Raw genomic sequence first — 12895 nt, forward strand, 5'->3', positions numbered from 1 at the left:
ATGATTTAGGGTTGAATTGCATACGCTTTTTTCTTCTTACTATTCTTATTGACTCCAAGTATGTTTCCAGCCTTTTTAGAATATAATCATGGGCAGAGAGAGGGATTAATTTGTTTTTCTTTAAAAGATCACTCTGAATGCAATGAAAACATGTTTTTGTATCTAGCTGGGTTGTTATACTAAACATTCAAAATAAAAATATTTCCAAACTGCGCATAGGATTTTTTAACTAGGTTGTTTTTTTTTTTTTTTCAAGCTAGCATGCTCTCTGTTCCTTCTTCTAGGCATGCTGTTATTCGCCAAGTTCTCTCCAGCTTTTGTACCAGACTAGCATGCAACCTCATTTGCCCTTTCTCCTTTTCAGTCCTTTTGCCACTGTGCTGTTTTTTGCTTTCTCTTCCCCCATTTACATGAAAATCTATCTGAAGGATGTTTGTTGGAATGTGTAGTGTCTTCGTGCCTTCTCTCTTCATTCTCCTCAATTATCAAACCCCTTTTTGTGATTGAAAACATTTTTATTTTCCCTGATGTTTTTCCTTTTATTGCACTGTTTTCTGAATCAGACCAGAAAAAAAGTGAGATGCATGAGACTGGCACTTCATTCCCAAAGGACTTTGCTTTTCATATTTACTTGCTTATACCTGCCAGCGTGGTGATGAACACTACATATAAAACTGCTTTTGAGATTTTTCTGTTTGACATGAAAATAGACAATGCTGGAAGCTGCACAACTTTACTAGCTCTTTCAACAAGCTTTAGAGCAGTTCCGTTAAGCCTAAGATAAAACTTGTAGATGGTAGTTCCCATTAATCAGACCACCAAAACTTGTAAACACCACCTGCAGCTCTTTTTTATATATACCTCACTTTCTTCACTTGGCTGAAATACCAACAGTAATGACATCCCCCATTTTTTGGCTTGCATTCGGGCAAACTACTTCCATCTCCATTTCTTATCAGCTCATGCTGCAATTTGTACACACCACCACTGAAATTACCCATCTTATTTTTGACGAAATGACACTATCATCTTCTTTCCATGCACCAAAGCCCAGCCTGTTGGAAAGTGTCAAACCTGTCAAACCATATAAGTCCATAATGCTCAGACGCACTGGCTTGTGTGTATGAGAAACATCATCACAAGGTATAATTTTTTCAGGGCTATAAAAATGATTAGCAGGATTTAATTTTTCCACCCTTTGGTGGCTAGAAATGCTATGTGAAGTCTTTTGCAATCAAACCTCCCAGTCTGCATTTTGCAGGAAAATAAATTTAAAAAAAAAAAAAAGTATAAGCACTACACATATCTCCTTACTAACATCAGATTTACTTAATGTCAGTTTGCTTTTTAAGTGGAAATTCTTCCAAATGCAGATCTTTTATTGTGACTACAGTCTATTTTTCAAAATACTGGGTTTTAATAAATACCATCTTATTTCTAAATGGGTGCATTTTAAAACCTCACTGTGTCGTCTAGGAATTATTTCTTCATACTTAGAAACAAGTGCTTTTAGTATGTTGCTAATGGTAGCAGCTTTGAATTCTGGATTTGCTATCTTCTCAGCAAGCAGACCTGTGAATCTTTGACTATTAAAAAATAGAACAAAAAAAACCCCATTTCTGCCATTCTATGTAAATGCATCAAGAATCTTTGTAGACCAAACAACCTGGATCACTTCCATGACAGTGACATTTCAGGACTCTGTTCAGGAGTTTCAGGACTCTGGATGATTTATAGATGTAAATTCAGTATTTCTGATAATAATAATTTTTTTTCTTTGAATATCTCTTTTTGATCTGCCAATGTGGCACCCATGGTGTTTTTAGGAAAGCGTGCTCTAATGTTATGTACTTGTATTAGTTTTTGACTGAAATATTTGGAAGTTCGTCAAGCTGAAATACTAGTTACTGTATATAATTTAAACACTTCACTTTAATATTTAAAAGGTACGAACAAACAAAAATTTTAAAATGGGAACATACTTTTAAAAAAAAGTATATTTTTGTCAAAAATTTATTTTATAAATCTTTCTAATGACAAATATTCATGGAGGTTTAGATTTATACTTCACTGACTGTTTTAGCCCTCATCTCCACTCCATGTATATTTAATACATCTGCTGATACTTCCCGATTTACTTTGTTCATATTATTTCTCTCATGCTTCTCTCTCAGATATTGCAGTGTTTTGGGGTTGTCAGAGAAAGTTATAGTATGAGGCCCTTAGATCAACGATATAAGCAGCTAAGCATGATCCTAACCTATTTAGAAGTTCACAGGAGTAGACTAGTGAAAAATCTGGCTGCAAGAAACTTAATTCAAGCAGGGCACTTAACAAGGCTTCAAGGCCAACTGGAATTTCCATTAAACCCCTAGATCTCCTAAATCTCTGTACTTCTGAAGTTCTTATTTAGTCTTGGGCAACACCCTACTTGAGGACCTCAGGCTTTCTTTCTCAGTAGGGAAATCGGTGTAGCTGAAATGCCGTGTGTACTTCATGGAACTGGTTCAATAAGCTGTTCTGTAAGATGCTGCACAGAGTAGTCCAGTTGTTAGTCATTTTTTGCACAGAGGAAAAGCTCCAGGTATAGTAAATCATTCTTGGCCTCTGCAAATATACAAGCACATATATTGTAAACTGTTTTAAGGTTCCTTGACTGTTTCCACCTATCGCAGCTTAGATATGATCTTCCACATTTCACCCACTAAGTAAACTTTAAAAAGCCTGACCCTCTTGTGTCCCATGAAATCTGATCTACCTATCACCGTCAAGGGACATCTGGGATTCATCTTATCTTTTCCACTGGTTTTGTTGATTAATAGAAATTGTTTTGAATGGGATTCAAACATGGCAAAACTCCATGGACCTTATGAATTACAATAGAGTCAAATAGGAGTTCAAGTTAAAAAAAATAATTTTGGATGTGAGGAAGCGAATGACGCCATAATAATGTGGCCAGCATTAGGTGCCTAAGAGATGAAGATGAAACTGCTGTGTTTATTTTAAAATAGGCTTCATACATCAAAGGTGTTTCTGATCATCTTTAAAATGATACATATTTTTATTGCAGTGGAGGAAATCTCGACCTGATAGGATGAACAGAGATTACAGGTATTCAGCACAGGCTCAGTGTTTCAGGAATATTTCATGAGCTTTCACAAGCTAAAGGTCATGAAACAGCCGTTTAAGACTCACAGAGTTAGAGGAGGAACAGTTGTTTCCTATTCACTGGAAATTTTCTTCCCTAGAAAGTCTTAATGAATAGGAAGCTTGAAGATGAATGGACTGAGATGAGACTTTCAAGTTTATTAGTTCTTTCTGATTCTTCAAGGAGTGGAATGGCAGCGGTTGCTCATGTCTGCAGGGGCCCACAGATAATTTCCAAGAGAAAACAAAACCGGTAGGATTTGAATATAGCACCAAAGCTGTAGTAACCTGAAGCAGGACTGCAGTGCATTTGCGGCCAGATACCAGTGCTGCCACATGCTCCAAGCCAAACACAGTCCATGCGGATGTAGTTAGCAAAATACCTCGCAGAACTACATAACCCATGCAAAGATATGCTACCTCAGATTTACTGCTACACTGACTTGGCCTGTGACTTCTGGCTGTCTCAAAGTGTGGGCACACCCTTGTCTGTCAATCTGTTGTGCAGGTAGGCAAACTGCATACTGTTAGATAGCTTCCAGGATCAGACCCTTAGGTGGAGTAAAACGTGACCTCACTCAAAACGAAGCAGTGCTAGCTGGCAGCTGTAGAGGATCCCCTTCCACCAAGCCCCAATGCACATTCCGAAAGCAGGCTGATTTTTTTAAAAGGAGAAAAGACTTTGTGGAGTCAAAGTCTATAGTTTCTTCTGTCCAGGAGCCAGCACTACAGAAATGAGGCACAGGAAGACTGCCTCAAAACAGCAAATGCTCTTGTCTAAAGGTGTGCAAAGTGTTTAGAAGAAAATAACAATTTACTGTTTGAATAAATACGCAATAAAACACTGGCTTTGCCTTATCTGTTATTTCAGCAACTAGAATGTTCATTTATAGGCTGTGAGCTTATATCTCTCTTTCATTATATGACTGCACAAAGCCCAGCACGAAGAGGCTCTGATCCCCACTGACATATAATATGAACAATAAATGGTAAGTTTAAAAAGAAAAAAAAAAAAAAACAACAAAACACAGACAAGATATTAATAAGCAGTGCCCAGTTCTGTAGAGTTCCTACTTTTTCAATCTCAGGGTCCTGAGGCTAATGATGGGTAATATTCAGACCACTACTTGTCTTAACATTGTCCATTTTGGTATAAAAAAACATTACACAGGTTATGCAGGTGTTATGTGTCTAAGTGCAAGTACATCTGCCTTCCTAACTGGAAGGAAAGTTCCACCCTGAGGGAAAGGGATCTTCAAGGCCTTCAGGTAGATTTAGGATTCAGGATTTCAGTAGGAGAAAAGTGGTGGGCCAGCCTGTGACCCTTTTTCGTGTCTGTGTGCCAAGATAAGTATGCACGTCTGCATTTCTGGCTGCTTGAACGTATTCTTTGAATGGCTTCAAGTTTCACATGAAAACTCTTTTAAACACAAGCTCTACTATTTAAATCCATTGTTTTATTTTGATCATGATATCAAAGACTGGAAGTATTTAACATCAGTTCTGGTCACCTGCCGTGTCCTGAAAGCTTGTTATGTTGACTGTACATTTTTTCTTTCTTTGATTTAAAAATAAAATCCAACACAACAAACATAGTATTGAATACTGTACAAAGCAGGATTATGAACTCTGTATGTCGTGTGCTTTATTGGGCCTTTCTGTCTTTGTAAAAATAAAGCCATTGCAAGCCAGGAAGTTTTGAAGGTAGAGCCAAGCTTGAACCAAACAAGAGAGTTGGCTTGGATCTCTGCAAAAAACCTAAGCCGAGCCAATAGACTTGACTGTATTCATTTATGGACAGAAAAATTCAGAGAAGGGTATGCACCAGAAGATTCTGTGGCAGGAAATAAGGCCACAGTGTTTGTCTTTGCCTGTCTCTTCTCTATTTGAAAGTAGAGCTAAACCAGATCTTGGGTCAAACTGTAACTGTCTTGTTCATCCTCTGTTTAAAAGCAGAACATAAAGACCACTTTTTCTCTAATTACACAGCTACAGAGGAATAATGAATTTCCCACATATTTTTCTGCTCTCTTTACGCTATGCTGCTGTCCAAGCTTTGTCCTGTATCAACAGTTTGCCCAGATGACAATAAGGGCCTGACTGCCTCTAAATTTTTCTGGAGATTTGAAAATCAAACTGAAATATTTCCAACATTTTACTTCTTTTTTTAATCTTCCATAACATATGAATAGAAAAACTGTCTGCTGTCTAAGTCTTCCAGCAGTAAAATTCCAGTTACGAGCTTAGACTTTAACCTCCACTTTCAAAAAGGATGAATGAACTCTGGACTATTGCTCTTTGATACATACTTTTCTAGAGCAAGATTTAGCCCAAATCCTTTTTTTTTTCTCTTATGCCTTAATCCATGTAACCTTTTGTTGCAGGAAGACTATTCCCTTGCACTTAGACAGCAAATCTTTTGACTGGCATTTGACCCATTACTTTTGGCATGCATCACACTCAAATACAGAGCAAATTAACTGAAAATTTATTCACAGTACGAAGGAAATTAGCTGAAGTCCTGTGGCTTAAGGCCATTGCTTATATGTGTGTATAGTTCACTATAAGATGTGTTTGGAGTTATGTGAGCCAACATAATTCAACATTCAAACAAAATAGGCATAACCGCATTGCCACTACACAGTGAATGAGAGGCCAGATTGGTTATTTGAGCCAAGGGTGTACAAATGACAAATTTATAGCCAAGATTCTGCCAAATTGCTTCAAGAGGATATTTGAAAGCTAGATTTTTAAGACAGGTTTTATTTTAGACCTTAATACTAGGCAATGATCCTTTAATGTCATAAAGTGATGTGCAGCCACCATGCCATTCGTATTGAAAGCTGTAATAATCTGCCTTATTTAAAAGAAGCAGAAAAGCGTTAGTGAACAAAGGTGTAGGAAAAGGTCTGAGAAACAGAGGTGATTATTTAAACCTCAGGAGAGATATTTTGCCTCAATAGCAGCAAGGCTTTCCTAGCTGGGAGGATAAGAAGTCTGTGAATAAGCTTGTCATTAATGATACTTGAATTTTTATAGGAAGACGTAGTTTGAGGACAAACAGAGAGTACAGGCATCTTATAAGGATATTGTCTAGTTATATGGTTGTATATATATCAAAATTCTTCCCTATCAAGTCGATAATCAACATTTATGATTCTCTATAAAAAAGTGTTACAGTCCTCAAGCAAGGGGTATAACAGATACTCATTTCACCTGGTATTTGACCAGGTATCATTAAGGAGCAGATTTGCTTACAACAAGGTGGAGCACTATGGGCCCTTAATAATCTGAGGCAGCCATATTGCCAACATGTGCTTTTTTGTCACTGTTCTCATGATGTTTAATGTTTTTCCTAAAGCTTAACTCCTTATTCCCATAATTATGTGAGAAATTCAGGTTACTTCTAAAAAAAACAGTGAATCTCTAGCCTTTGTGGTTGCTTGCACAGGAAAACTTGAAATATCATTCTTCAAGGATCAGAAACTGAAAAGGAGATAAAAAGAACTCATGTTTATTTTACCTGAAGTCTCATGATTTTGAAGCTCTTCTTGCTCTTTATAGAACTTGACTCATGGTTTTCAGTGCTAAATGATGGCAAGAAAGTATATGTGGGTAAGAAAAGCCTCGCATTCTCATCAATGAGAGACTTTAAGTAGTATGAGTGGTCTTTGTTTTTTGTGTCAGGTATACTTGGCTCAGCGTAGGGTTTATATGTCTCGCAAACCTCCTGAAGGATTAACAAAGGGGCTTTTTAAAGGTCTTCCCAATAAAATAATAGTAAGTCGCTAATTATGTGAGTTATGAAATCTTAGGTTAAAGAAATGCAAATATGTATCACATTTTTCTGATTCTTGTTGCCCTACCAACTGATTTAGGTCACTGAGGTGAAAAAAAAGCTAGTTAGGAGAGCTTAAATAGACAAATTATTAAATCACATAATTCTTTTTTCTTTCTCTTCAAACTGAGAGGAAAATTTGGCTGGAAGAGAGTGGCTGTGCACACACACTTCTCCACATATGTGAACAAGTGGGAAGAGATTCAGCAAGAGCATTTCAGGGCTGTGGTTAAGACACGTACAGTGCATTTCTTATGTCCCAAGCATGTTTACACATGGTCTTGATGTTCTTTCAATACTTTTGCAGAAAGAAGAAAGAAAGATATAATTATCCAGTTGAACTATGTGTAGCTGTAGCTATTTCAGGCAGTCTTCTTTGTCTAAACAGAAAAAGTCTCTGCATCTGGCAGCTGTGGAACGCAGCTGGCTGCATGATTCTGCAACTGCCTGTCCCAAATAGACCTGCTGACCTTTTCCTCTTTCGTTTCTGCAGGACTGCCCGCCAGAAGCAGGTGATTTTCGTGCCCAGCAGTGCTCTGCTCACAACGACGTCAAGTACCAGGGACAGTTTTACGAGTGGCTTCCCGTCTCAAATGACCCCGACAACCCATGCTCGCTGAAGTGCCAGGCCAGAGGAGTGGCTCTGGTTGTGGAGCTGGCGCCAAAGGTTCTGGATGGGACCCGGTGCTACACTGAATCCCTGGATATGTGCATCAGTGGCTTGTGCCAAGTAAGGCTAGAAGGCCTACCCTAACACCTTTCCTCATGACTCCTCCCCTCAGATCTCTCTCACACGCTCGCTCTCTCCTCCTCATTTTAGGGTCTTAATTTTAGTCATCTGTTTTCATTCTCTTAAGTTGATGACTTCTACCTTGTTTGGAAGAGGTGTACAAATTCAAAGGCTATTTTGTTTTCTCACTTTGGGCTGTTTCCTTGGGGGTTTTTTGAGGAATGTATTCTCCATTTTTGAACTGTTTTGTGTAGTTAGCTGCAGTAGCAGATCTCATTTGAAAGCACCGTAAGAAAATAATGTTTTAGCTTTTAATTTGGATATACCAAAGTTTTCCAAGTCTATGAAATTACATTGTCTTTGAGGATTATTGCTCCCTGTAAGTCACAAACGACATCATAGTAGTAGATGAGGCACTAAACTGGAAAATCTGCTATTGATTTGCTACAGGACTAAGCAAGTTGCTGTATATCCTTGGGCCTCAGCTTCCCTGTTTGTTAAAAGTGAGATATGGGGACTTTTTAACCCTTCACTTTACAGTGCATGGAGATCTATCGATGATTCAACCAATTTATTGGCATCCTAATTTGTTTTTATATTACCTTTGTGCTTTTACTTATACATTGCTACTCTTTTGAACCTATCTATATCACACTTTAGTCTCCTGAAGTACATGTAGGCTGCAGGTTGGTAGAGGGGAGGACATTTGTGCCATCTCTGTTAAGTACTGAACACACCTGAATCTCAGAAAAGGTTGAGTCTAGATTCGTGTGCCCAGTCTCCTTCAAATCTATATAGACTTGATGTGTTGTTGGCTTTCTACTGTATTTTCAGCCACTTTATGTGCCTTTGGAAGCTTTCCTCAGTGTTTCCTTTCTCTTTGATTTTCTGTTCTGAGCCAGAAGCAGTCCTGCAGTAAATGGAACAGAGTAGGCGGTTATTGGGCTAATCTCATTTGTGATCTGCAAAAGACAATCATCTAGACCTCTTGACCTCAACTGACTGCACAAGTTTCTCAAAATTCCAGATTGCCTGATGAGACAGACTAATTTCAGTCTTCTTCTGTGTTTTTTAATCTTTTAAAAACTTAATTGGAGGCACAGGACTCTGGATGGGAAAATGATTCAAAGTATTCTGCCTATAGTGGCCTGGAAATTAGAAGCAGTGCATTCAGGCTCTGTGTCAGGCTGATTTCTGTTTTGGTCCAAATATGAAGCATACCGTTCCGAGAAAACTGTCCCTTAGGAACAGAGCTTATAAACATCCACTGTTAAAACAAGCTCATTTGCATTCTCATGACACTTCTTACTCCTGGAAGGCTGAAGGTAGCTGCACTATTACAATTATGAAGACTGATGTTATTTCTTAACTGCCTCTGTGGCTAAGGTTAGTATTTTGAAAATAGTCAAGTACACTAGCATGAGTGTCCCTGAGGAACTTCAGTTAAACTAACGCTTTGCTTATATACCCTAGAGTGGTAGAATAATTTTTAGTGCATGAACAAAATAACTATATTTTCCATGATCTTCAGCATTCAATTTCTTCACCAAAATTTTTCATATACCTTGCAATTACTGAATCATTTTTGAGGGTGACTGAAAAAAGTACTAAAATGCAAATGCTCATGCTGCATTCCTCACAGTGAGTAATTTTATGGTTTTGGGTGTGTGTTAAATTTAAAGAAACTCGAAGTATTCTTGTCACAGTGCATCCTTGCTAGCCTGTCATATCTTTACAACAGTAAAAGTACTGCATTAGAAAGTTCATAACTAGATTTGCCCTAATTGTATGTTTTAGGACAGCAGCTGCTTTTCTATCCATCACAGCAATAGCTAATACTACCTAAGCAGTCCAGAAAGGTAAATAGTAGGAAATTTGCCAGAATTAATGGTAAACCTTCTTTGAAAGCAACCTTCTTCCGTGGCCTCTATAAAGGGTCTTTTAAAAGAATGGGAAACCGTAGTGTTGTGAAACAACAAAGTGGAACATTCTTGCTCTGTAACATTTGTGTGAATAAGCTTTCCTCTGTAAGCATAATGAATGCATGTAGATTTCACAGGAGACAAAATATGATCTTCAAAGTTATTTCTATGCATTTGTGGTAGTAGCTGCAGGCTACCCCTTACCTAAAATAGTTATGAAACACTAAACATAACAATCATCACAGGTCTCAGTAGTTTGTGAGAGTTCATAATGATCGAGGGGGTTTAACAAAATTTTCATGACGTGTCTCTGGAATGGCATGATTTGGGGCGGTGCAACAGACAGCTGTAATAATATGAAGGCATGGTTTGTCACAACTGCAAAAAATGCAGTCTCCTGAGATTTGTATTCAGTCTAAGGTCCTGAAGATTAAAAGGTGGAATTATGTTTCTTAACAGGTTCTTTGCAAGAAGTAATTACACTATCTATCTTGGGTATAAAGAGGTATATTTTCTGGATTTCTCAGAGCAAAACTACTGAAAGCAACTTTAAGTTTGCCATCCTAGTGGGCTTGCATTGATACAAGTATTATTTGACTGGGTCTTTATTACAGAAGTATTTGAGAAGTATATGGGCTTTCATAGTATGTTCTGATTACACCCATAAGTATGATTTTTTTACACTTTAGAGTACAACCAATCAGGAATTTAATGTCGTTCAGCTAGAACATTTTATAAAACATATTAACATGCCTATTCAGTTACTGTCTGTGCAAGAATCCTGAATTAGTAAAACTGACGTTAAGATCAGTGTGTGCTTACACAGAGATAGTGCATTTTTCCCAGTGGATCAAACAGTTGTGTCATCTCTCTGAACTGACCACAGGGATATTTCTTAGCATGTGAGAATTAGGCCAGCCCATGGCCTGTTTTGTGCTCACAAGCTGTTCCTGATGTTATTAATGGCAGAAATGAAGGGTTAGTTGTATTGTCTTCTGTGTGCCTCAGTACTTTTTCGTGATTAAAAGGTACCAGTTTTCACTCCTGTTGGCAAATATGCATTTGTTCACAAGATGCAACATTTGGAAATTACAAGATCCCTCTCTCATACTTATCCCTTCATTTTTCATGCTGTTTGGAGGTTTAGAATTACCAGTAGCTTAGTGACATATTTATGGATCTTTATTTAATTACTAGTTATTGAGCTGAAGTCTTTGTGTTATGTGCTGGCCACCTTCCAGTTAAACTTAAAGTCAGAAGAGGCCACTGATTGTATTCAGGACAAGCAAAGCCACCTTTGTGTGTAGAACAAGCTGTATCCCTGAATCTTTGATTCAGTGAAAAGTATGGTTAGAGATTCTTGAAAAGATGTTTAAATTATTTTTATTTACAGAGGCAGGGTATAGGAGAGGTTATGCAGTTGCTGATTCAGACACGCTTCATGGCATAGGGCAGTACACATGACTCTGCCAGTTCAGGAATCATGCAAGCTGTGTGTGTCTTGCCTCTCCCCATATTGCATGAACATAAATGTATTTATCTTCCATGAAGAGATGGGCTATATCTTGCCATTATTCTTTGTGTAAAACACCTAAGAAATTAATGGCAATTAATTTCTGAGCATTGTTTTTTTTCTTTCTGGAGTTTTACTTTTAAATTCATAGGTGACAGAGATTGAACAACACCATTTTTCAAATGAAAAACTTTGTAATGCCTTTTATTTCTTCCTAATTGTTTTGTTCCTCCTAACCATTTAAATTCATTTCTATATGGGTATCAGTGTTATTTTGGTCCCTTTTTGTTTCTCCTTTTTTAAAAAAATACAGATTACTTCTCAGGTATAATCTTTGGGTCTCATTTTGAGTTTACCTCAGGACACAGTATGCCCCACTGGTATAGTGCAACTAGCTTGAACAACCATGCTGAAGTCAATGGAATGCTGTTTAAGAGAAATAGGGCTTTAATGTTCCACATTAGGAAATGTCTGTATGGGTAGAATTAATGGGGATCCAGAGCACAACACATTTTAAACCTTCCAATTTCTAGTTTAATTTTCCCTGCTTTTAAAATATATTTATGTTCCATTATATAATACATTATTGGGTTTTTGAGGGTATAAGCAATTTTTGCATACGGCAGTTGGAATTACAAAGTTGGAGTTACTGGTCTCACCTTGCCACTGATCCTCAGTTGCACCTGTGAAACTCAGAAGAAATTGTCTATAGTTTGTGGAAGCAGCATTTCAGACTCTCTAATGACTGTTCACACTGAAGTAAAAACAAGAGTTTCCTGCTCACCTTCACATTCACTGAGGTCAAGAGCTTTAAAAACTTCTGTCTCCATTATTAGCAGTAAAACTACATTGCTTATAGTATGGCATATTGGCTATTTAATGATACATTTCTATGTCAGAAAAATTGACTGTTCTATTTCTTTTAAAATATCTCATATTATACTTTGATTTGAAATCAGGATTGTCCTTTCTCATCATGCTCTACACCATCATGGCAACAAAAAGAAGGAATCACTGCACTGAGCATGTGTGTTAGAACACTGATTTCTCCACTCTGCTTCATGCAGCTCACACCTAATGTTTAATGTCTCTGGAAAGGAAACAACATGGATCTTCTCTGTATTTTTCCTTCATTTTTTCCTCCTTTCCTTCTTTCTGTTCTTTCTTTCTTTTTTTCCTCTCTCTTTTTCTTCCTTCCTTCTTTTTCTCTCCTTCTTACTCTATTTCTTTCTCTTTTTCTTTCCCTCTTTCTTCTTAGTTAGCTTGAAAGAGCTGAAGCTTTTGCACCAGTCCTATCTTTCTTCTTCGTGTTTTGCAGGTTTGAAAGATATTGGGGTTTCCCTTTTTTTATTTTGTGAGAAGGCTGTACAAGCAGAATGAAGTGGCTGGCTCTTCAGAAAGAATGAAAATTGCTGTCGTAGGCTGACAGGAACTAAACTGAGTAGCAGTAGATTTTTCCCCCCTCTGATTTCTTTCCGTTCTAATAAACTCTACTAAAACTTCTATCAATCAAGTTTAAAATAAGGTGGATGTTTTTGGGAAAAAATGTAACAGTTAAATTGAATGCCCTTGCTTCTAACAAGGTTTTGGTCTAATTTCTGGAACATCCCTTTCTCAGTCATCTGAAGGGTCAGATAGACAGGCAGCTACCACCACCCTCTGTTTTCCAAGGGGCTCCTGCTCCAGGGGGGTGATTCCAGACCACAGTACTATCAGTGGATTCTTGGAAATTCACCGGAAGAAAA

General features: G+C 37.6%; 1 protein-coding gene across 1 annotated transcript in view; it reads left to right on the forward strand.

The window, feature by feature from the left end:
- The window catches only part of ADAMTSL1 (ADAMTS like 1), a 213624-nt gene that overhangs the window by 36767 nt on the left and 163962 nt on the right, over window positions 1-12895 (forward strand). Inside the window, exon 4 of the mRNA XM_059833532.1 lies at window positions 7479-7715. Coding sequence (XP_059689515.1) covers window positions 7479-7715 — 237 coding nt within the window. The remainder of the gene's footprint in view (window positions 1-7478; window positions 7716-12895) is intronic.

This window comes from Gavia stellata, chromosome Z (assembly GCF_030936135.1).
Source record: "Gavia stellata isolate bGavSte3 chromosome Z, bGavSte3.hap2, whole genome shotgun sequence".
Classification (NCBI taxonomy): Eukaryota; Metazoa; Chordata; class Aves; order Gaviiformes; family Gaviidae; genus Gavia; species Gavia stellata.